A 25,506-nucleotide genomic window follows, 5' to 3' on the forward strand; every position below is an offset into this window, starting at 1 on the left:
CTAAACCCATGATTCCAAGCTAAGTAACACATTCTATTTGCACTTTCAGGCCTTACCTGTTTCTGCATGTTTCACTCTCTGGCCTTCATCTGGAGGCTTTGGAGGGGGCCACACTGATGGAATTCTCCTTGGAAATCTTCCTTCAATGTAATCTGATGAATGTGTGGGTTGGTTGACTGCAGCCCAAGTATAAAGCTGATCTTGCTGTAATTATTTACAAAATAAAAATAAATATTACATCTCTTCAAGTTCCAAAGCTATTGCCTCCAATGTCTATTTAGTTACCCAGTGCTACATCAGTACTTTCTTTGATCTCATGAAATTCCCAGTGATTGTTTTTTTTAAAAAAAAGGTTTACCTGAAATTCTTGGTTCAGAGTTAGCAGCAATAGAAAACTCATAGCTATATTTGGCCAAGTACAAATATTTCAGGGCAATACTTCTGAACTAGGTGTCTTCAGATAATTCTAAAATGCATTCCAAAACAGACCCCTTAAAGGAATGAAAACATTTTGTGAGCCCATGGTACAAGAATGTGCTGTGTAATAAATAGGTTATTTATTGATGTTTAAAACAAAAGGATAGAGGCACTGCACCTTGAAATTTCAGCAATAATTTAGCAATAATTTGACCTTTGACCCAATAAGAGATTTTTTTCTGGGGGGGGGGATCCCAAATCCCAAATAAAACAAATACCATCTATGTAACACTATTAACAAAACAACTAAAAAATAAGATAAACATCACAGTTACACCAAAAATCGTATTGCAAATGTTTCTGCATGATTGATGAACAGATGACAGGGCAAAATACACGTTTTGAAATGAAAAACCATATGAATCAAGGAAGCTTCATTAAACTAAGGCTGGATCTAGACCCATTAAAAAAGTGATTCAGGTAAATGGGTTGCAAACTTCAAAAAGGGAAATCCCATTGGCGAAAGACGGGACTCCACAGCGCCATATGGTGTTAGAGCATTATAACGCATATAAAGTGTTTTTTCTTTACCAATGTAGCTGAGTCCTTAAGTCAGACCAATGACATGTCTATCTCTTTTTTAAAAAATCATTTTTATTGATTTTAACATATAAATTATAAAATGTACCACTAAACTTATCACATACAATCTTTTTAGACTTCCATCAGCTCCTCGTTTTAACCACTTCTTATGCATTTCTTAACTTTATATTGCCTTTTCATCTCTTAACAAATCATCCTTCCCCTTCTCCATTTTTGCAATACTTCCAATAATACTCCTCACAAAACTTCTTGCAAACCTACAAACGTCGTCTGATCTTCTCAAATACTTTTCAAATAGTCCGCAAATTTACTCCAGTCTTCCGTGAATTTCTGGTCCCGCCGGTTTCGAATGACATGTCTATCTCAATATGACATGTCTATCTCAATACTACATACTCTGACTGACATTGGGTCTCCAGTGTTTCGGAGAGAGTACTGGAGATTGAACCTGAGACTTTCTGCATGCAAAGCAGATACTCTACCACTGAGCTATGGCCCTTCCTCGTGAGTAAGACAGACCACACAAGCTTTACTTAATGCCCCATATGAAACAACTGGCATTGCCAAGACCAGTAACTACCATAATTTATTTGTAATGGTGGTCAAGCAAGTTGGGGGTGGTGACCCTTTGTGTGTGAAAATTAAAAAGACAGGGACAGACAGCTTGACTTATAACCAACTGAAAATTAGAAACATTTGATGACAGCACTAACTGATGGGTATATAGCTGAATTAAATGGCAGCTTGGGCAACCAGGTTAGCCCTGTGCCTTTCACTATCTCAGCTTCAGTTTTCCCATGGATAAAATAAGAGTAATGGCGATTTGCCTCATAGGGTTATTAAAAGGAAAACGTTTAACTTTAGTGTTATTAGCACCATCAACAGGGGAAGGGGTGGAATGCTGCTTTAGACAATTTTGTCTCTAGTGTTCTAAAGTGCAGTGGGATTTAATGCAGATGGCTGCATTTAGCAATGTTGACTTATATTGTTAGCCAAATGATACAGGGATAAATGAAGCAAACTATTGAATAACAGTGCATTTTCGACACCAACAGTACCCTCAGTCACAAAATAATAGCATTTAGTTTTCAGAGAAAACCCTCTTACATTACATCAAGGCACAGAATTATATGTTCAATTGTAAATGAAGAGTGAATGAAATTCAAGCAAGGTCTAGCTAAATTTAAATTGGGGGATTTTATAAACCTGATTTTAGAAGTAGCTTCAACGAGTCTACCATCTCTAATCTCCTTGCACTCTAAAATGAAGAGGAGCATTTGCACATCTACAGACTACAGGTTTACGTATTTTTACACCACACACTAAACTTTCTAAAACAAAACAGTATGCAGGGCTGTGGAAGGTTGAGAATAAATAAAGACACCAAATCTTAGCATAACAGTACTGACTGCAATATCAACAATAAGAATTCTTATGGCAAACCAGCTTGTTTGAAAAGTGCACAAGGCAGTAAAGTTTTCTATATTGTTGGCCCCACTGTGCTTTCATCTCATTTGCTAAATACAAGTTTTACTCAGCATATGTCTTTTGCAGTGCAGTCCAGGATGACAAGCCCTTCTCTTACCATAGACAAATTATTGGATATGTAAGGAGTGTCCAGTTTTCCCCAGTTAATAATCTGCCCACTAATAAAACAAAACAGATGATTTTTTTTTAAAAGGCATGGTAGCTTTACAACCTCTCTGCCTGGTATATATATATATATACCTATCAACAAAATAATGATGCATGCGTACATATACTCTTACACAGCAATTCTGGCTGGCTCTTTAAAACTGCAGAGGTAACCTACATGGGTGAGGCAAGCTACTTGCCTGCATAAGCCGAAGGTACTGTTCCAGATCTGAATCAGGAATGGTACCATATTTCTTTTCATTACATATAAACAAACAGCCTAAGTTATCCATCAAATATATTTCCATGCCAGCTTACAAAATAGTTGCTTCTTACCTAGCCATCGATGAAAATTCAGTTGCTGCATTGTTAACAGTTAAGCTCACATGGTACTTACTGCCAGGAACAAGTGTACATGACCTCCAAGCTGAATTCAGGGAGTGTCATTATCTTGTTTGTATCTTTACTGACGTAGACAGACTCATCTCATGAATAAATGAGTAGCTACTGAAGTCTTACAGCGCATATAAGCAGCAAAGTCATTGCAACTCAATGCAATGCCGGTGCCTCTTCACAACGCCACGCACAGGTTTGGGAAAAAAGAGCCAAAGGTAAAACAGTCTGCCCTGAAAGGGTTAACATGCGATAGAAATAGCACTGAGATCGATTCATACAGACCTGCCCAAACTGGTTATAAGGATGTTAGAAGGAGCCTTAGTCAGCAGTACTGAATTAGCTGGGGAAAACAGAAAACTACACAGAGGCTACACTGAACAGAAATTACAGGATACAAGGAGGAGAGATTGCTATTAATGCTTCAAGTTTGCTTTCTTCTAATCAACTAAAAATTATGCCAAAAATTTCTGCGTACATTAGCTCTATTTTGATTATTCTTCAGCAAAACTACTGCAGGGGGAGCAGCTGCACTACTTCAACACATATTTCATAGAATCATAGAATCTTAGAGTTGGAAGGGACCTCAAGGGTCATCTAGTCCAACCTGCTGCAATGCCGGAATCTTACCTAAAGCATCCATGACAGATGGCCATCCAACCTCTGTTTAAAAACCTCCAAGGAAGGAGAGTCCACCACCTCTCGTGGGAGTCTGTTACACTCCTGAACAGTTCTTACTTTCAGAAAGTTTTTCCAAATGTTTAGCCGGAATCTCCTTTCTTGCAACTTGAAGCCATTGGTTCGAGTCCTACCCTCCAGAGCAGGAAGAAGAAGAAGAAGAAGAGTTTGGATTTGATATCCCGCCTTTCACTCCCCTTCAGGAGTCTCAAAGCGGCTAACATTCTCCTTTCCCTTCCTCCCCCACAACAAACACTCTGTGAGGTGAGTGAGGCTGAGAGACTTCAGAGAAGTGTGACTGGCCCAAAGTCACCCAGCAGCTGCATGTGGAGGAGGGGAGACGCGAACCCGGTTCCCCAGATTACGTGACTACCGCTCTTCACCACTACACCACACTACACCAAAACAAGCGTGCTCCCTCTTTCATGTGACAGCCCTTAAGATATTTGAAGATGGCTATCCTGTCTCCTCGCAGTCCCCTCTTGTCCAGGCTAAACACACCCAGCTCCTTCAACCGTTCCTCATAAGGCTTAGTTTCCAGACCCATGATCCTCTTGGTTGCTCTCCTCTGCACACATTCCAGCTTGTCAACATCCTTCTTAAATTGATCTTGACACTATACTTCTGTTAAAGCATTTTAGAAAACACTGGATTCAGAAGAAAAGGCGATACATCAGGACCAGTCCTGTGATTAGTCAGAGTAAGGCAACCACATCAGGTAGCAGACACTACTTCTGCTACTACTTCAACTTATATCCCACCCTTCCTCCTAAGGAGCCCAGGGTAGCAATGATAAAACACTTTTTAAAAGTGCAAAAACAGTTAAAACCGTTATCTTAAGCAGTGATCTCAAAGTTGCCAAGAACAGTTCCTTTCAGCAAAAGCCGAGATAAACAGGCATGCTTTTAGATTACTCCTGACAGACACACCTCACTCTAGAGGGCATTCCACCAGGGGCGCCATCTCCTAGGGGCTGAGCCCTTTTGGCGTGCTATTCCCCCCACCCCCAGAAAAAAATATTTTTGCAGATCGCAATATTAAGTCTGCTTCCCTCCCCTAGACACATGAATTCCTAGTCTGCTGATAGATCAGTGCAAATTGGTTCCACCTAATCCAGAATCCTTTTTCCTGCTGAAATGCTTCTTCTTCGGAAGCCCAACAAGCAGGGCATGCCTACATTCCCCTTCTATTTCCCCCACAGCACCTGGCATTAAGAGGTAGACTGCCTCTGAACTCGAGGTTTTGCCTCTGCATCATGACTCAAATATTTATACGCTTCTTTTCCTCCATAAGTGTACCTATTCCTATTGCCTATGACCACCACCACCATCCTGTAGCTGCGAATGCATCCCATGTTAATTGTACACATTGCATGACAAAATGTTTCAAAATATTAATGAACAGTGTGTGCGTTCACCCCACAAGCAGCTCCTTTTCCCCCACTCACAACTCAGTTCTGGTCTGTGACAAACTTGTTCTCCAGGTAAAACTTGTCCTCAATGGCCTGCAGTGGTGCTAAGGTCAGTTAGGAGCACCAACTCACAAACTGCCCCTCAGAGGCATGTAGCAGAGCTGGGGGGAAACTGTCACTGCTGCCACGGCAACCTGAGGCCTCCTTTGAGCACACATGCTATGGCAGCCGCACAGGGACATCCTGTGTGGGCGTCTCAGTGCCAACAGCAAGGCCCCCCTCTTGCACACATAAGCCACTCAGGCCAATTGCGGCTGAGGCTCCTCCGTTTCACATGCGTGTTCAGGCCCCTCTCCTGGGGGCTGATGGGAGTTGAATTAGAGAAGAAGGGCACCATGTTGGTGGGGAAGGGAAGGAACTCTCATGCCTCCACAGCCCCCATCCACAGGCTGCATGAAATCCTGCGGGCATCCTGGGGTGAAGGTAAAGCCCAGGGCACCTTCAAAGTGGCTGTCTCGCTTAAAATGGAAGGTATGAACTGTTAGTCTGGACAGTTTCAGTATATACATTGGGATGGTGTGCCATCTTATCCCTTGCCTGTCAATGAAGTGACAAATAATCTGCTAATTTAAATTTCCAAGGCATGGCCTACCTAAAATATCAAGAATACTGGATAATAATATAAAGCAGCTTTGTTTGTTCCTAATGGGATGAACCAGCCCCATGTATACTTGGGGTGCAATAATTGCTGGGGATCGTGGCGTGCTATTTCTATGGTATATAAACTTTGTGGTTCTTACCCTTGGGGAAATAATCCATTTTGTTTCAAAATATGAAATAGAGATCTACAGCCTGAAATAGTATGGTATTCGACACCTGCCAAATCCACATCATTGAATATTGAGGAGTTTGTTTTTAAGATGGTATCTAACACCTCAACAAATTTCATTTATGAACTAGTATTACTGCAAAAGTGGTAGATGCCTATATTAATTGTAAGTAGAAGTTTCTAAGATGCAAATATATTGGGAGAGGGCACTTATGGGAGTGAATTCCACAACTTTTAATAATAACGAAGTTCAGTGTTGCTGCAAAATGGAAAAATAAGAATCCTTCTAATATCTACAGACATGCACAAGTACTGCTTTTAGCTGAAAACTGCATTCATGAGCATACTCAGCAATGCCATTTTCAGTTTGGAGTCAGATGATTTCCTGTCTTGGGAGCTCTGGGTGGGTGGAAAAAACATTACGATTTTAAATACTTGAAAAAATCCATTGTTTGCAAGGCAACTCTGTGGCAAGAAAGGACAAACACTGATCATCAAAAACAAACAGCAACATCTAGATCAGCATGGCAACTGGAAACAGGGTGCCAACTCTCTGGAGCCCTGGGTGCCTGAGAACCCACAAAATTCCTCATGAAGGGGCTGGGCACCCACAATTTTTGGTGCCAGGGCGATGCACATTGCATGGCACCCATGGTCATGGGGCTAAGTTGGCACTCCTGACTGGAAAGCCTCATTATGCAGTTCCATCTAAAAATTCCTACCAGTTTTCATAGATTATATATATCTCACCTTAAAGGAAGAGGAATGTGCCATAAGATAAAATGTGGGGTGGGATTGAACTATTAAATCCCATCAGCAAAAGTCATACACAAAGACTTCAGCTTGTGTAGTGTGGCTTTCCTCTCTCTCCTCCTTCCTGTGAATCACCTGTGCTCTTGCAATTGGCCCCGGGGGCATTGGGAGAACCCTTCAAACAGCACACAGGGAGGAGGAAAGAGGATTGTTTCACCTGATAAGCAAAAACACTGATGAAAGGATCAGAAGAGTACAACACTGAATTCCATCCATACCTTTGAAAAGATCAAGAAGCAACCAGCCATCATACTATCATCTATGAATATAGCATTTCAGAGCATCCAGAACACAAAAATATAATTACGGTAAGAAGTACACACCAAACTGAATAAAGAAACCAGCACTATAAATCTGCAAAGTCAGTGTTCTCAAAGTAAAAGTGTTGAGCACTGCAGAATAAAGACACATTTGAATCTTCAAATTCTTAGATGTTCAACAATCACAGTATCACAGAGAACCAAGTGGATCATCTAGAACAGGAATCCCCCAACTCGGCCCCCCAGCTGTTTTGGGACTACAACTCCCAACATCCCTAGCTAACAGGACCCGTGGTCAGGGATGATAGGAATTGTAGTCTCAAAACATCTGGAGGGCTGAGTTTGGGGATGCCTGATCTAGAACATGTTATTCTTAAAAGCAGGGTTGTCCAACTAGCAGAAAGCCCATAAGTATTTCTGTATTTGTATCTGTGGCTGAATCAAGACACATCAAAGAAGCAATTCAGTTAAACACGTTGTAAAACTCATAAAGGGAAATCCGGTGTAGAAAGATGGGACTCCACAGTGCCATCTGGTGTCACAGTGTTATATCGCATATACAACGCATATAAAACACTTTTCCTTTACCAATCTAGCTGATTCCTGCAACTAGAACTGTATTTTGGACTGGCTCTGCTAGTGTGTTTGCACTGCACTGATCTTGTTGAAACCCCCAGCCCTCCCAATAAGCATACAGTCTTTTACCCTTAAGGTATGCTGAAAGCTTTGTTGTGCAGGATAGGATCAAATAGAGCAACTGAAGATGGCTAGGCTGGTATGTTCCTTCTCCTATGTATTAGATGGGAATTTCAAAGACCAGTCATAACACAACCAATGTGTAAGGCCCCCTTTTCATACAGGAGCCCTTAATTTCCTTAGTCAAGAAGACAGGGCTCATTACCTAAACTACAAGTTCATAAGTTCTAGCCAACAGCCATGACAAACCTGTATCAGGCAATAGTATTAATAAAATAATACAGAACATGCATCCTTAATATAAAAATCCATAATATAAAAAAGACTTTGCCAAGTTCTTGATCATTAAAACAGTTTTCCTTATGCATCTCAGCCAGCTCCAATTCTAATATTATTTTACCTTTTTAAAATCCAATTTGGCAACATCCATGATGTAAGAGAGGGAAGTTACAGAGACACCAACAAACTCAAATCCAGCTTGATTTGAGATTAAACTTCTAAAATCAAAATTTATAGTGATTTTACCTAACTCTGTTTTCCTGACACTCCCCCCCCCTAGTGCATAGAGGGCCACTCTCTGTGTTACAAAGCTATTAGTGCCACTCAAAAGAAGCTAAACCATTTCTGTCAGGGCGTGTCTGCTTGCTCATGTGAAAAAAGGCTTCAGAAATCGATCTCTTGGATCTCTGTATAAGGGGGAGGCTAAGAGATAATGGTGGGATGCGGGTGGTGCTGTGGTCTAAACCACAGAGCCTAGGGCTTGCCGATCAGAAGGTCGGCAGTTCGAACCCCCGCAACAGGGTGAGCTCCGGTTGTTCGGTCCCAGCTCTTGCCCACCTAGCAGTTTGAAAGCACATCGAGTGCAAGTAGATAAATAGGTACTGCTCCGGCGGGAAGGTAAACGGCGTTTCCATGCGCTGCTCTGGTTCTCCAGAAGCGTCTTAAAGTCATGCTGGCCACATGACCTGGAAGCTGTTTGCAGACAAACACCGGCTCCCTCGGCCTATAGAGCGAGATGAGCGCGCAACCCCAGAGTCATCCGCGACTGGACCTAACGGTCAGGGATACCTTTACCTTTATCTTTTAAGAGATAATGAGTGATGTCTTCCACCTGGGGTTGATCACAAATACAAAGTCTGTTTGTGTATGGGACCTTGTTGTAGCAGCCATCCAAGATGGCAGTGGGCATCACTTGGAAACGCAGCTCAATAAAGGCATTTCTTAAGGAATCTGGTGAGATGCCCTGTTCTCAAGAATGGATAGCAAGGGGGAAACGTGGTGTTTCTAATAAGGTATCGGTCCCTTCTGGGTTCTGTCCAGAAGATCCAATCCCTTAGTTGACACTTATTCAAGGTCAAAGCAGAGCTCAGTTCTGGAAAATAATAATACTCTAAAACATATTGACAAGCTGATTTCCAGAGTTGGTTATCACCCAATTCCATGTAGCACAGCTCAGGAAAATGCTCAATAGGCATAGCAGCAATTTTTAAAAATATATTCTAACTGAGCACAGTCCGCTCTTGCCTTAACTGTTGACCAGCTGTATTCTGTATGAAGAGCTGCTAATATTCCTGATGGCAAAGAGTATAGTTTCCGAAAAAATATTTTGCAATGTTTCCCAAACTTTCATGGAGTTAAAATCAGAGCCCCAGATTTCAACACCATAGAACATTTGATAAAGCACTTTACTACCAAATATATTTAGAGCAGGTTCAATCAGCTGCCCTCCTTTATTGTAATAGAACTTCAAGTGTGCCCCTAAAGTTTTGGGTGCTTTGACTTTCAGTGCCGCCATATGACGCTTCCAAGAGAGGGTTTCACGAAAGAGTACACTCAGGTATTTAAATGAGAATGCTTGCCGATCAAAGCATCATTTATACCTAGGACTGTGTTTGCCAAAAATCACAATCTTGGTTGCTCTTGGAGTAATTTATAGACAGGTTTTTCCGAATACAGTATGTGGCAAACAACTCCAAGAGATTTTTGAGACACAATCATGAAAGATAGAGGAGTACTAAATCATCTGCCTACAACAATATTAAGACCTTCTGTTCCTAATTACTGGAGAGGGGGAGTTTGCATTGCCTAAATATGGCACCAGATCATTAATATAAAAGCTAAAAAGAGTGGGAGCCAGAATGCAACCTTGCTTCAAAATTTCTCCCACAGTCTGCCCCAATTAATAGAGTTGATTGCCCCAGTTGGAGCAACTCTTGATACCTTTAGGCTTATACTTGGAAAATATTTTTCTAACCTCACATAATACACAAAAGCCTGAAAGTTTTGGGATTTGTATCCAAACACAATTTATATATTCTACACAGGAGTGCTGTAGACATATGTAAGGGTCAATATACATATTTGAGCAAACACAGGTCACATTCCCACTTCTCTGATAAGAGAGGAAGTGAAGCCTTCTCTTCCTGTTCCCCCTCTCTCCATGCCTAGGGAGGACATGTCTAAGCAAGCTCCAAGCTTAGAGCAAATGTTTGAAGCTATCTTTCTGTACTTTCTACCCAAAAGTATTCTGCCTGTGTTCTTGCTGCTGCTTGGATAAAGGTAGGAACAAGACCTTTGAATCTGTAAGTAAAGAACTTTAAATTTACTTAGCAGTGTGTGGTCTGTTCATTGAATGAGGGGTAGAAAATGGGGGGGGGGATGCTGTATGCAAACTAAACAAGATATGAAAAGGTTTAACAGCTTATATTCCCATTTTATACTGCTGCTTGTCTTTTGTGAGTTTAAACCCTGCTACTAGGGGCTCTCTCCTGCTGGATCTGTAATGGCTTACATTGACATATTAAGACTGTAATTCACACCAAATGGCTGGCAGTGGTGGGGTTTAATGGGGCATAGTCACTGCTGCATCCACTGCCCCCAACACTTGCACTGGCCATGATGAAAAATGATGGGCAGGGCAGGAAAAATTGCCTATTTGACCCACCAAATCCTGTACTGGGCCTACTGTCACCATGTGATGGCATCAGGAATAGCTCAGGATCCAGTGAACCCTATACTAGCCCCCTTCCTGTCCCATTTTGGAGGTTTCTGCTGACTACTACTATTTGTGCAGGAACACTGGGAGAAGCACACTGGGGTCTCCTTGGAGGAAGGCCTCTCCCCCATCAGCCATGGACTTTCCCTGTCACTGGAGACCAACAAAGCCTGGCAGGGCTAGGTTGAGCAACATATCCAACTCATCCAGATCTCTTCCAGCAAGGCAGATCAGGGATTTAGTTTGCTCCGCTATTTATTTTAAGCATTTATATACTACTTTTCTTCTTGTGTTTCCTTGGAGTGAGAGTTCCAGAGGCAGGGTGCCACAAGGGGAAATGGGCCACACCTAATCCTGCCACAGAGGGTCAAGCCATTATGAATATTAATGTGTGAACTATCACTAAAGTCCCGGATAGATACTCCCAAGAATGTGACTTACATCAAAAGTTGGTGCACTTTGTTGTGTGTTCTGACTACATGGCTCTCTGAAGCAATCGCTGAAGGGGAGCAGAAGACCCATTGCAATGATCCAAGAGCAAAGCTTCTCTGCTTCTTCTTGAGGTGCATTGTCCTGCTGGCTGGATAGCTTTTCCAGCAGAGTTCGACCTGCAAAAATCAATGTTAAATGTTAAATAAACGGTAACAATCCAACAACCCATTTGAACAGAACAACCATTTTAGTGGTTGAAAGTCACAATCAAAGTGAAGCCAAAAAGATGCTTCCTTGCGAAAACATTACTCCAACCAGTGTACACCCTTCAGCTTGGCAGGGCAGCTTGTATAAACTGGTTCTCAGGTGCCTCTTAGAAATATAGCAGGTTCAGGGAACCACCCAGAAGGCCTATTGGATGCTCTGTGGAAGGACCTTGGCTTGGTCACAATGGCCATGGTGGCATGGCAGCATGGAGGAAGAAGGGAAGCTTCTGTTTTGCTGCTTTAAAAAGGCACTCAATCATTTGCTCTCCTCTTGACACAACATGTTAATAAATCTTGCTATTATATATTGCTATTATATACTGGAGCTGAGGCTCCAATACTTTGGCCAATTCATGAGAAGAGAAGACTCCCTGGAAAAGACCCTGATGTTGGGAAAGATGGAGGGCACAAGCAGAAGGGGACAACAGAGGATGAGATGGTTGGACAGTGTTCTTGAAGCTATCAGCATGAGTTTGACCAAACTGCGGGAGGCAGTGGAAGACAGGAGTGCCTGGCGTGCTCTGGTCCATGGGGTCACGAAGAGTCAGACACAACTAAACGACTAAACAACAACAACAACAACAACAACATTATATATTAGCTGTTTTTATTAGCCATTCTGGAATCTCAAAAGTGAAAAATGCTTTACCTCTAGTTCAGTGAGACATTAAAATACACCAGGGTTGCTGATTCACAGATTTTCCACCAAATTTTGCCTTCAAGAGAATGGAGGGCCCATGGCTTGGCGGGAAATATTTAGTATGGGGAGAATACGCCTTAAATTGTCTGTGCCAATTTGCAAGATTATCTTTAAGAATCAACGTACTGTCCTGCATGGTTTACCAAGCACAAACTGATCTCGGGAAGCAAAGAAAACCATACCATCATGACAATTTCACATCCACCATTTTGGATAAGTGTTCTAAACATGGCTACCTACCTGAATCTACAAACGTGCAGGAACACTCTGGGGGCAAGGTGGATATACTTGTGAAAATGCTGGGAAGGTTTCGCACAGTCCTAGTTTCAACCTTTATAGGGCTTTATGTCAATAAAGGCAGCCCTGAGATTGTTGGATGAAATAATGTTTTAACTAAAAATATTTTTTGAATATTTTAACTGTTTCAGAACACTTAAAAAATATGGATGTGTTTACCACAGGAGTGAGGTAAATCACAGCCTTACCTCTGTAGGGGTAGCTCTTTTGAGCATTAGGTTTAAGAGTTGGATGCTTGCTGGTATTATTTACCATGATAATTCTTGATATTCTGAATGCCTGGTACAGTTAATCAGCTTGGAATGAATCACCACAATTTATTGTTGCTTATGCACAAGGAAATTCTCCTTAATGAGAGGCAAACTGCAAGATGATATAAGTAATAATCTGAAACAAGTCATGAAATGAGCAGCTTGACAATGTTATTCCTCTCAGTCAGTCCAAAATGCTACAACTCTTTTTGGAGTCATGTGAACTGGTTTCATATTGATGCTGAAGAATTAAAGAAATCACTTTCAACTGAGCCAAAGTACAGTATGATAACATCTTATACACATTTAATTTGTGCAATTTCAACCATATGCAGTTGAAGGCAGGCAGGTTGGAATTGTGAAAGCTAAATCCAAGCAAGGCAAAGAGCTTAACAGCTCCTTTTGTGCTGGGGCTGCTTGGGGTTACCTGACACAGAAAGAGCTTTTAAGTCCTCTGCCTTACTTTGGGTGGCCAAGGGCCGCTCAATGTGCTAGCTCTGGGATACTCTTGCAAAATCTTGCAGGGTGATCCAGGTTCTTCTGACCACCCCTAGCCTTTCAGAGTAGTTCAGCTCAACATTACTGAATGATGTGTGTTGTCATGTATGGCTTTGTGGTGTTGCTATTTTAAAAGACTAAATAACCCTCCCACAAACTTCCAGAAGGGGGCATAACAGACCATAGGACATAGAGACCCATATAGGCAAAAAATGCATTGCAAAGGTTGAAAACTGTTGTCATACAGACAAGAGCTGCTTTAGAACCAATGGTCCATTTGGATATAGACACAAGAAAGCATCTTCCTAGGTACTCCTCCTAACCATTCCTTTAGCTGGAGATTCTAGGGAAGCTCAGGCTGCATGCATAAAAAGCACATACTCTACCATGGATCAAAAGCCTTTTCTGAGGCATAGGATTCTGGTAAGAAGGGATGTTGATGATGAAAGGACTGGGAGAATGAGGAAGTAACTAAGTCCTAACCAGAGTAGACACATTAGAATTACTAAATCTCAGGTAGTCATTTATATTAATTTCAGTGGGTTTACTCTGAGCTGACTACCACTGAATACCACTTACAATGTCAATATGGTTTAGGAGATTGACATTTTATGGGAGAACCAACATCCTTAAGTCTAATTAATGCATGAAGAGGGTAAGGCCATAGACTAAGCTGTCCTGCCAGCTCACATTGGGTGGAACTAGGTAATCAAGGCTTTGTCCTCCTCCAGTCTACATGTGAACTTCAACGTGAGAGGAGTTCTGAGCTGCTTCTTCCAGCCACATGGCTCTTAGCAGGCTCTCAAGTTCTTAGGAACTGCAATTTTTCTGAAGCACATGAATCTGACCTTTGGAAAGTTTGTAAGTAAACCATTTTTAACTTGCAAAATGTGTGGCACAGTTGTACCTCGGGTTACAGACACTTCAGGTTACAGACTCGCTAACCCAGAAATTGTACCTCGGGTTAAGAACTTTGCTTCAGGATGAGAACAAAAATCGTGTGGCGGCGGCGCGGCGGCAGTGAGAGGCCCCATTAGCTAAAGTGGTACCTCAGGTTAAGAACAGTTTCAGGTTAAGAAAGGACCTCCGGAACGAATTAAGTTCTTAACCCGAGGTACCACTGTATTTCCTTATGCTGGGGAAAGAGGGGAACTTTGGACTGAACTCAGAAAGGCATATTTTAAAAGGTTAACAGCCCATATTTCCACACTTTACTTTGCTGAATATTTTGTGATTTTAAATCTCTATTGGGGCTCTCTCGCCAAAGAGTACTTGTCCCAAACCTGGATCTTGGCATCCAGGGAATTCTCCTTTAATACCTATGTTTCCCCCCTTGAACCAACATATTTTATATTGCTTAATAAATGGTCATTGCCCAACGTGCCCCATAGCACAATCTGAAGGCAGATATACAGGATCATGGTTTGTAGAGCGTCAACATTTTTAAAGGAGGTACTGAAAAATAAGGGCTCACCCACACTTACCTTTTGCACCACACTTTCTAGGAACACTTTCTAGGTCTCCACTTTCCTGGTCCATTTCTAAGCCCTCCCCCCCTCTTTTTTCTTTTTTTTTCCCCCTGCTGCTTTCCTCAGGAAAGCCGGCTCTTTAATGCTGAATCAGAACAAATGACAATTCAAGCTTTCCGTGGAGTGTCAAAAGCATGAAAGAGCAGTGGGGCAGGGAGCGCTTGGACACAGACCGGAAAAGTGTGGACCTGCAGCTAGAAAGTGCAAAGGACAATTAGTGTGGATGAGCCTTAATAATAACATTTTTATCATTTATACCCCACCCATTTAGCTGGGTTTCCCCAGCCACTCTGGGAGACTTACAGCACATAAAAAAATTGTAAAACATCAGTCATTAAAAACGCCCCTAAACTGGGTTGCCTTCAGATGTCTTCTAAAAGTCAGTTACCGGTAGTTGTTTATTTCCTTGACATCTGATGGGGGGGGGCGTTACAGAGGGTGGGGACCACTACGTAGAAGGCCCTCTGCCTGGTTCCCTGTAACCTCACTTCTCACAGTGAGGGAACCGCCAGAAGGCCCTTGGTGCTGGACCTCAGTGTCTGGGCTGAACGATGGGGGTGGAGACGCCCCTTCAGGTATACTGGGCCAAGGCCGTTTAGGACTTTAAAGGTCAGCACTAACACTTTGAATTGTGCTCAGAAATGCACCAAGAGCCAATGTAAGTCTTTCAGGAACAGTGTTATATGGTATCGGCAGCCACACCCAGTCACCAGTCTAGCCCCCGCATTCTGGATTAGTTGTAGCTTCCAAGTCACCTTCAAAGGTAGCCCCACACAGAATGCACGTAGAGCCTTAAGTTACCTTTTTTCCCCATGATTCTATACTGCCACATATCCCTGCATGTTTTAAAGATGACATGAAAGCAGGCTTATGATTCACTGCAGATGGACTTATTATATCACAGAGTTGTCATGGATTTGAGAACTAATTTTGCTGAATTTCTCTGCTGCAAGGGGCTTCACATAATCCTCCATTGCTTTGCCTTTCATTGGTCTAGTCTCACTTCACTCTCCAAATTTTGGGGTTGTTGTTTCTTTTTTAAAAGAGAGATGAAGAGTTTGAACTCTGTCTGAGGGCAGGTGTTTCCTTAGGGCTGCTCCCAATAGAGTGGCTGTTTTGTGCACAGCTTGGTTATGTAACAAGTGGAAATCAAAATCCTCCTATAGCACCAGCTCTATAAACTGAGAATATCACAATGGATCTGAACTTGTAGAAATCCCAAAGGCTGTGTAAATTAAGGGGAGGTGCTAAGAGGTTCAACACATTTCTGCTATTTACTGAAGATCTGTTTCTCAGAAGGACAAACATAAGATATTTCCCAACTAATATGGTAGCCTCCCTGCCCCCACCATACCCCACCAGTTCTCTGCACAGAAGCATCAGCTGAATCTTACATCAACACTGGTGACAGTGTCCCTACTTCACTTGAAGGCAGTAGGCAAGTTCATAGGGCCACAAGGCACGTGCAGCTCTTTTCCTTCTAACACTTTACTTCTGCTCCCCAACACAAACACCTGTCAGCTGAGCTAGTCACCTCACTTTATAGATGCTCAGTTATAAAGCATCCCATCTTTTTGGAACTGGCTGTTGTGATCGAAAATTCAGTACTTGGGGGAAGGTGCCTTGCAGAAGCTTCAAAGCTAGCTTTTCTTCCTTGCTGCTTTGCAACCGTCTATCACAATATGTTTATTCAAGCAGAAATACCGAATTTGAATGAAGTTAAAAAAGAAGCTGGATGTGTTGAACAACAGCAAACTCAGGATACAATTCTGATAGCGGTGGTGGGGAGAGAAGAAGAGAAATATACATTCCCACCCAAAATTCACTCATATATTTTGGCTGCAGTTCAGAGACACACAACTTTATTTTCATAGTAAACAAACTGGAATTCCTCCGTGCAATTCTGTTCACAGAGTTAGTATGCAATTTTGGTAGCTTGGCTGAGATGGAACATTTTTGACTTTTTGCCAATCCCATAAGAATGGCAGCATTTATGTAAAAGTTTCCAAAGAATGTCAGCTTGATACCACTCAAACCAATTAATTACTTTATCCATTTCTGATTTAAATGTGAACTAGAGAGAAAGTTAAACGCAACCCTTTACTTGTGCCTTTTTACTTGCAGGAACAATTTGCCTGCTAGTCCCTCCACAGGTGACTCAGTAACATGTGTGTCTTACCTTGATACCACCCTTCACATGGTAGGTACAGACAGCAAAGTCATTCTGAAGCTAGTTGCTCTGTACCCACTTAAAGGACAAATGTGGCATCTGTTTAATGGCTGGTCCGGCCCTATGGAACCATCTGTTTTTTTGTAGGGAAAAGTTAGCAAGCTCTGCTACACTTTTGTAGGTATTTTAAGTTTGTATCTCAGGGCTGCTTCTTTCAGAATTTTTATTTTGGTACATATTTCTCAGTACAGAATGCATGAGCATCACATATGTTGTTAAAGCATGACTTTCACTTTATGGATACCACTTCCGTGAATTTTAAAGGGTAAAGCTGAATGATGGTAATCAGTGCAATGCCTGTGACTATTATGTTTATGTCTGTGCTCAGCTGAAAAATGTCTTGCATGAAGCAGCCCTCCTATGCATCACATTCCTTTTACGGGCAAGACGAAAAGCAATTACAATGATTTCAACCTCAGCAAAATTGCTATCTACTAAATAATTTCCCTGTATTTCCTTTCAGCTGCACTTCTCTAGTTCTACACTGGGATTCTTTACTTTAACAGACATAGATTGTTCAAGCCCAAATCATCACTGTATAGAGCTTTCAGAACACATGGGCCTATGATAGTTGAAGTCAAAGCAGCATCTTAAACTGAATAGCAAGTTAGCAACAAAGGCGTTGCTAGGGGCAGGGGAACCAAGCAGAAGGAGTTGCTAGTGGAAGCTTGGGAAACAAACGCTCAACATCAGATTTTACAGTCTGATTACTAAGGGATAAAAATAGCAGCAATTGACTTGCCAACTTTGTCTTTTTACGTATTTGCGGTTAGTGACACCACTTTGCCCCAGAACAGAGGGCATTCATCACAAGAGACAAACTGAATACAAACATTGATCCTTGGCTACATCAATAGCTCTAAATATAAAGGCAACTGAGAGGTAATTCAAGCAATATTTGCAAAAAAAACTGTTCTGATTAAGCAGGCTATCGCTTTTGATCAAAGGTTTCATACGTAATGCAAGCTATAAGAAACTGAAATGTCCTATCTACAGCAGCTCACCTAAAACTATAGTACAAGTGGCATCTTCTAATAATAACTGAAAAAAGGAAGAATTTGATCTCCTTAAACTACAATTGTCTGCAGGACTGTAACAGGAGAGAGGGAAGACAAAAAGTAGAGGTGCCTGGCTGCTTCAGAGAACTTGATTTTCCATCTTTCAACTAAAAAGCAAAAGTTTTCAGCCTCCGCCCCTTTTAACATAGCTCCAGTTCACATGTTAACAGACACAACAGTCCTCAGTTGGTGAAGGAGTAGGCACTCCTCCCATCCACCATACACTTTAAGTAGGGTTGCCATACAGTGGTACCTCGAGTTAAGTACTTAATTCGTTCTGGAGCTCCGTTCTTAACCTGAAACTGTTCTTAACCTGAAGCACCACTTTAGCTAATGGGGCCTCCTGCTGCTGCTGCACCGCTACTGCAGGATTTCTGTTCTTATCCTGAAGAATAGGATTCCATAGGATTCTTAACCCAAGGTAATATTTCTGGGTTAGTGGAGTCTGTAATGTGAAGAGTATGTAACCTGAAGCGTATGTAACCCAAGGTACCACTGTATTTCAAAAAGTGAAAATCCAGACAGAAAAGTTGTTGAGCTGCTTTTTGGCCAAAGCTGTTGAGCTGCTGATAGCGGTTGCTATATGTCCAGATTTCCCCGGACATTTCAGTGATTTCTGCCCAGACACTGTTTACACCAGCCGATTCCTGTCAATGTCAACCCTACTTTAAGGAAAATGTAAGATGAGGCTTTACACATGCCCAACAAACATGGAATGCCTCCAGCCTCATTCAATTCCCTGTATCTGGATCTGAAAACCTTTCTTTAGGTTTTGAAGATTTATTTTTTTTAGAGATGTATTGTTGTAAGGTTACTGATTGATGTAAAGGCTTTAGAAAGAGGAGGATTATGGTCAATAGTCACCATTAGCCAGTGAGCAAGTCTGCTTGCCAGGCCGCAGCTTCTACTATGGAGATCACAGGTAAGCTGTCCAGGGATGGTAGAAAATAGTCAGAGATGTTTCTTGAGGGATTAGAATGTGAGAAGTCACTAGAATGTAAAAGCCGTCAAGTAGAGGGAGGTGACTTATTCTGATATGAGGCACCCAACACACTTATGTCAAATAGTGTGTCTTCATAGGCCGCCATTCAGCATTTAAGCACGCAGGCCAAGAGGCAAGACAAACTAATATTCAACAAAAAAATATGAGCCATTCCAGAGACCACTGTAGTGTGTGTTGGGGGGGGGGAGGGAGAGAGGGTTATATATTGTTGAAGATAAAGTATTGAAATATAAATGAAAAGTTACTTTTTAAAATTTTTATAGTTTTGCTAACCTTACACAAGTTAAATAATGAGACCTCAAGATAAAACTAGTTGGACTGAGCCGCTGCTTTTAAGACACACACTCTCAAACTTAGTTCTGCCACTAGGTGCGTGGGAGTAGATTTGTAGAATAATAAGAAGTGAATATATTTGCTTATTTGTAAATTAATCAAAACATTGCATAAATGCCACAAGTCTTGAGTGATCTCTCCCCCAAATGAAACTAAACGAGGAACTTACTGCCATTTAGGGATGTTGCTATTAGATTGCTTTACTATAAATTGTTTGAGGTTTTTTCTTCCATTTCAGTGTTTGATATTGCATTATACAGTACCTCATGCTGATAATTGATAAATATAATTAATAAATAAGGGTAAGGAATGTACAATAGTATAATAATATTCAATACTTGCTCAGTTGAGAATGGGACTTCCTTTTAAGCAATGTTTTATGCCTAATAAGCACATTATATAAAGAAATTGCATGATTAGGTGCTGGAATGCAGATGCCTGGCTGACACATTCTTTGAAACATGGAGGTGGAACCAAAGGTTATTTGTTTCCTTAATCACCAGTCAATAGCTACTAGTAACATAGAATCAGGGCAGAAACAAAAGGGGGGAAAGCCATTCTCTGTTGCTCCTGTTCCACAGCACTATTTTGAAGAACTAAATAAACAGGGTAAATTATCGAGTTCCTTTCCAGCCTGCTACTCCTGTTGTGTTAAAAAGTTATGTGGAAACAACTCTTATGCAGCTTCAGTGACATACAATGTAGACACAATTCAAATTAATGTTTGAATTCTCTTCCACAGAATGGTGAAATTTCTTAACTTGGTATATGTTCTTTGGCTTTATTGTTGATATTCTGGATTGATTATTTTAGACCATGTGAAACCAAAAGCTGAGCGGGAGCAAATCCCTTGGAAACTGAAACAATCAATTTCCAGCAGTGCTATTTTTCCCTGGGTTGAGAAACAGCAAAAGTAAAAGGGGTGGTTCTGGGTTCTCTCTCTCTCTCTCTCTCTCTCTCTCTCTCTCTCTCTCTCTCTCTCTCTCTCACACACACACACACACACACACACACACACACCTACCTTTGTCATAACTGCACAGGGATGTAGTTGTTTAGACACTTAGTCATGGTTGGAGGGGACGTTAAAAGCCTTTGCCTGCCCCTCCAAGGGAATGGGGTATCCTATTAAAGGGGAAGTGCTCCTCTGCACACAAACACCTGTCTTTCAATATATTTTTATAAGCAATCCCAGCTTGGAGGGAGGGGGGAATGCCCCACAAATTACACACTGCTGCCCACCCAATTTTCAGCTGCACTCCCTTTATTTTATTCCACATCATTTGAACAAAAGGAAGTAATCTTCCCAACTTGAATGCCTTTCCTCACCCACGCCACTCCCATAACTCTGTATCATCAACTTTTCTGAGAAGGTGATAGCTATTCTTGTCCCTCATATCCCATTGTGGATGCTCATATCTCATCTTCCATGAGATGAGAAAATCATTGTTTTATCCATCAATTCATTGCATTTATAAGCCCACCTTCTTCTCCAAGGAGCACAAGGTGGTGGAACATGGTTTTGCCTCTTCATTTAATCCTCACAGCAAACCTGTGAGGCAAGTCAGGTTAAGAGGCAGTGGCTGGTCATGTAGATGCTACCAAATCAGAGCTGTCAGCCCCCTAAGGATACGTGCTATTGGTGTGTTTTCTGACACAATCCTTCCAGCCCATCTGATTTCTCATTCTCCCATTTAGATCTTACCACTGCGACATAGTATCTAGTCACAAAGAAGCAAGAGTCATCCCACATTTGACTAACACTCATTTTGGTTGAGAGAGTAACTCCACACAAGCCAAAGGATTCACGGGTCCCTGCTTCAAAGCCAAAACAGAAGATATTATTTTAGCACAGCAGCATTGCGTGTTTCCTTCCTAAAATAGCCAAGATCTTTTTATAATACATTGGTGCTGTTTACAGCTCACAATCCTTGTAGCTCATCTGAACATTCCTTATGAAGTTTACTGCAGTGGATTATATAGGAAAACTTTGTGATTGCAGTTGCTCATTACCATTTACGTCATGTATTAGAAAATCCTCAACCAGAAAAGAACACGTGGACTACTAAAAAAAAAATGACATGGCAAAAAGCCCAACTATACAGCACTGTAAACTAGGCCAGCTATTTGTTCACTGCCTGCTGTTACTAAGATCAGAGCTAAAAGCCCCAGGGAACAGCTAAACTGAAAAGAAATGCTTCAGATTACATATTGACTATAACAACCACAACAGTGGAGATGCACACTACGGGCATGCAAATAATAATTATTATTTATATCCCACCTTTCAGGATACAAATCCTTCCAAGGCAGCTTACAAGAAAATTTAACCTTCTAAAATAAACACAGCAAACAATGAGGAGCCATACTCATCTGCAGTAAATGGGAAGCTCTGGATCATGCTCTGCAGCTGCAGCTCATTCAAGCAGGAATACTTCCCACTTAGTCCCTGTGATAAAAGCATCCTTAGCACCTGACTTGCCATTCTGCTGGCCACAAAGACAGCAAAGTAGAGGGTTCCCGTTGTTAACTAAGAGAGAAAGCTCAAAAACTCTGCCTTAGATGTTTTGTGGCCCTTATAGCTGAGAGAAGGGACCATAGCTCAGAGGTACAGCACATAGTTTGCATGTGATAGGTCCCCAGGTTGAATCTATTTAAGATAATCAGGTCGCAAGTAATGTGAAAGAGCTCTGATAGTGTGGAAAAGGCTACCAAGCAGAAAAGGGAATTCTGGGCTAAACAGACAGCAGCCTTCCTTCCCTTAATGGAGATGAAGACACACTGGAAAAGACTTGAGTTGGTCTCTCCTAGGAGAGGGAATGTTTGGGTCACCTGGGTGGGCATAGGTGCCTGCTCCCTGGGTGCCCAAGAACTGACAAAATTCCCCGTCAAGGGGCTGGACACCCACAAATTTCAGCACCAGGGCCATGCATACTGCATGGCACCCACTGCCCCAGACACTCATGGTAGTGGGGCCAAGCTGGCACTCCAATGGGGAGGGGCTGGGTTTGGCTAGTATTTAGGGCTGTTCTGCTAAATTGGCTTTTATTCCACAAATCGTATTGTTATATACTTTAAGAAAGATAACCTTTCCACAAGTTTGCTGTCTTCCAAGTCTTCTTCCTAGGTCTGGGGGCAAACAGTATTATCTCGTATAATGCAGTTTCTTATGTTTGCAGTAGTCTGAAGTCCTCTCTCTTTGGCATAAACTTACTGGTAGCCTTAAAACCATCTAGGATTATAAAAGACTGCTAAAAGTATGAAGTAATGATGATAATGATGATGAGAATTCTATTAAATGTACCAAGTGGCATCCTACCATACTGGGAACAATTTTCTTCTGCTTTAAAAATATTTATGGCTAGTTTCCCCCAAACAGCAATTGAATGTTGAGGTCTTTCTTTTTTTTGCGCTCTATTGTTCACTTTTCTGAACTCTCACAGGCAAACACCAGCTTGTTTTCAGTAGCTGCTTCTGCTCCAACTCTGTAATGTGAAGAGTGCTGCATAAACTGAAAGTTTTAATCAGTCTCTGGATTTCAAAGACAGCTGGCATATGTGGGCAGAAAGAAAGAAAGGAAAAAGTTGACAACTATTTACCACTGGGTACACAGCATCTAGTACTGCAAAGGAAAACCTGCTTCTTTCACAATTACAATAAGATAATAACAGGGAAACAAGGCATAAAGGAAAACAAAAGTGTGTTAAGATACTGAAAGAGATGCATTCATGGAATAGAAGCCTGAGTTCATAGGTTTCATCACAACAAAAGCTAACAAGGCAGTAGAATTTTTTTAAAAAGCAAAAACAAAAATACAATGCATAATTGTTAGAGGCACTATTGAGAAGACCAAAATCTTTTTATGTGAGAAAGAGGGCTAATTTTGTACAGAGGCAATAGTCCTCCCTATAAATCTTATACAGTGGTAACTCGGGTTACATACACTTCAGGTTACAGACTCAGGTTACTGTTACAGACAGTACCTCAGGTTAAGAACTTTGCTTCAGGATGAGAACAGAAATTGTGCTCTGGCGGCGTGGCAGCAGCGGGAGGCCCCATTAGCTAAAGTGGTGCTTCAGGTTAAGAACAGTTTCAGGTTAAGAACAGACCTCCAGAACGAATTAAGTACTTAACCTGAGGTACCACTGTACAGAAGCGACAATCCTCCCTGCGCACACACACACCTCTGCCAAGATGACATCTGAGCAAGCCCAATGATCATTTTAATGATCAGTTTACCGTACTTTGTATAGCATGTGGAAAGATGAATAAATATTTAGGGCACCTTTTTCCAAGTTAAAACTAGAAGCAGACATAACCGTTGCACCTGAGAACCAACTGCCCTGTTTCCCCTTGTTACTGCACGAGTCTCTCTTGTGCATGTGGTTCAGGGCTGGAATAAGGCAAGCCCATGAAAGCTACCAGCGCACAGATCATACGGTCTCATCCAAGGGCAGGTTTGTCTCCTGTGTTGGGAGTGACTGAATCATTCAACCACAGAAAATGCAGACAAATAAATAAAACAGTATTACTTGATTGGGAAGCAACAATATTTCGCTAGAGCAAATGAATCATCCAGAGGTTCAGTGGACAGCTTTCACTCTGGAAGTCACAGGTTCAATTCCCAGAATTACCAGGTAGGGCTAGGAATATCTCCTGCTTAAATCCCAGAGAGCTGCTAGTTGGACCAGTGGCCTAAGGTAGCTTCCTAACTTTCCTCGTCTCTTGCAGTAAAAATAAAGTACCCTATTGCACACATAAGAACTCGTACGATTACTTGGTACTCAGTGCTTTTTTTCTTAAAAAAATGTTTAGGGGGTACTCTCATTTTCCCACTCATATTGAAATACTGCCACTCAATGAGGCCAGACTTAGATTCACAAAATGTTTAGGGGTATGCGTACTCCTGCATCCCCCCAGAAAAAAGCACTGCTTGTACTCACTCGTATGATGGGGTGTTAGGGGAGCAGTAGTACCTCTGGTGGGGGAAACGCCATCCTCCTTCTGGGGTAGTCTGTCCACCTTTGGTCCCCACCCTGCACTCGGCTCTCACCTGTGGCTCCTAGAAGCTGCCAGCATGCAACAAGGGCCACATCCTGAAAAATGTCTTTGATTGGTCAGCTAAACCAGGTGAGGGTAGCCAATGGGTCTCAAACCTTCGGTGAGTTAAAGACTTCCCCTGCATGCAAAGACGGGCTTCAGAGGATTGAGCGGACAAGACCATCAAGAAGGCAGTTTCTGCGTGTGCTGTAGAGGAAGTGAGGGGCAGATGGAGCTCATCAACCTGGGAAGGTAGCCCATCTCGGAGAAGGAAAACTCTGATGCTAAACCTCCACTGCCTTGCGGGATAACTTTGGGAGAAGAAAAGGCTAAAGAGTGAACCCTACACAAATCCAGAGTGGAGTCCCTAAGGCAGTTGGATGGCGCCTTGTATGCTTCCTTCTGGCAACTCCTGCAGCCAAGCTGGTGCCAAATGTATCAACCACACCAGCAAGGTGAAGGGGGTGGTCTTGTCATCTCAGTAGCCCAGGACCTCCATACACACTGCCTAGGCTAGGGTAGGTCACTTTGGAGCTGCCAACACAGCGATTTGACTTCATCCCTGGAGACACACTCCATGGTCTCTCGAGACAGACGGATGCCAACAGGATTACCCGGATCCATGATCTCTATTATGCAATTGAATGAACCACTATAGCAGACAGTGCAAACTTATTTTCAATAGATCCCCACAGATTCTAGAGCAGTATTCTTATTATTTATGTGACTATTTTACAGTAAGCAAATCTTCAGTAAGAACTTTCAAGGAATTGCATCGTTCACCATTATACAAATGTCAAGTACTGAATCAATGGTACTTAAACCACCTGAAGTGGGCTTCTGAGCATAGCTCAGAGTGTAAACTGGTTTAATGACATTTCTATTTCACACTTGGACGCAGGTGGCGCTGTGGGTTAAAGCCTCAGCGCCTAGGGCTTGCTGATCGAAAGGTCGGCGGTTCGAATCCCTGCGGCGGGGTGCGCTCCCGTTGTTCGGTCCCAGCGCCTGCCAACCTAGCAGTTCGAAAGCACCTTCGGGTGCAAGTAGATAAATAGGGACCGCTTACCAGCGGGAAGGTAAACGGCGTTTCCGTGTGCTGCGCTGGCTCGCCAGATGCAGCTTGTCACACTGGCCACGTG

General features: G+C 42.1%; 1 protein-coding gene across 1 annotated transcript in view; it reads right to left on the reverse strand.

Annotated features, from left to right (window-relative positions):
- FMN2 (formin 2) overlaps positions 1–25,506 on the reverse strand; it is a 160,460-nt gene that overhangs the window by 128,916 nt on the left and 6,038 nt on the right. Inside the window, exons 2-3 of the mRNA XM_077925750.1 lie at positions 11,172–11,338; positions 57–204 (exon numbers count right to left, since the gene is read on the reverse strand). Coding sequence (XP_077781876.1) covers positions 57–204; positions 11,172–11,338 — 315 coding nt within the window. The remainder of the gene's footprint in view (positions 1–56; positions 205–11,171; positions 11,339–25,506) is intronic.

Source organism: Podarcis muralis, chromosome 3 (assembly GCF_964188315.1).
Source record: "Podarcis muralis chromosome 3, rPodMur119.hap1.1, whole genome shotgun sequence".
Taxonomy (NCBI): Eukaryota; Metazoa; Chordata; class Lepidosauria; order Squamata; family Lacertidae; genus Podarcis; species Podarcis muralis.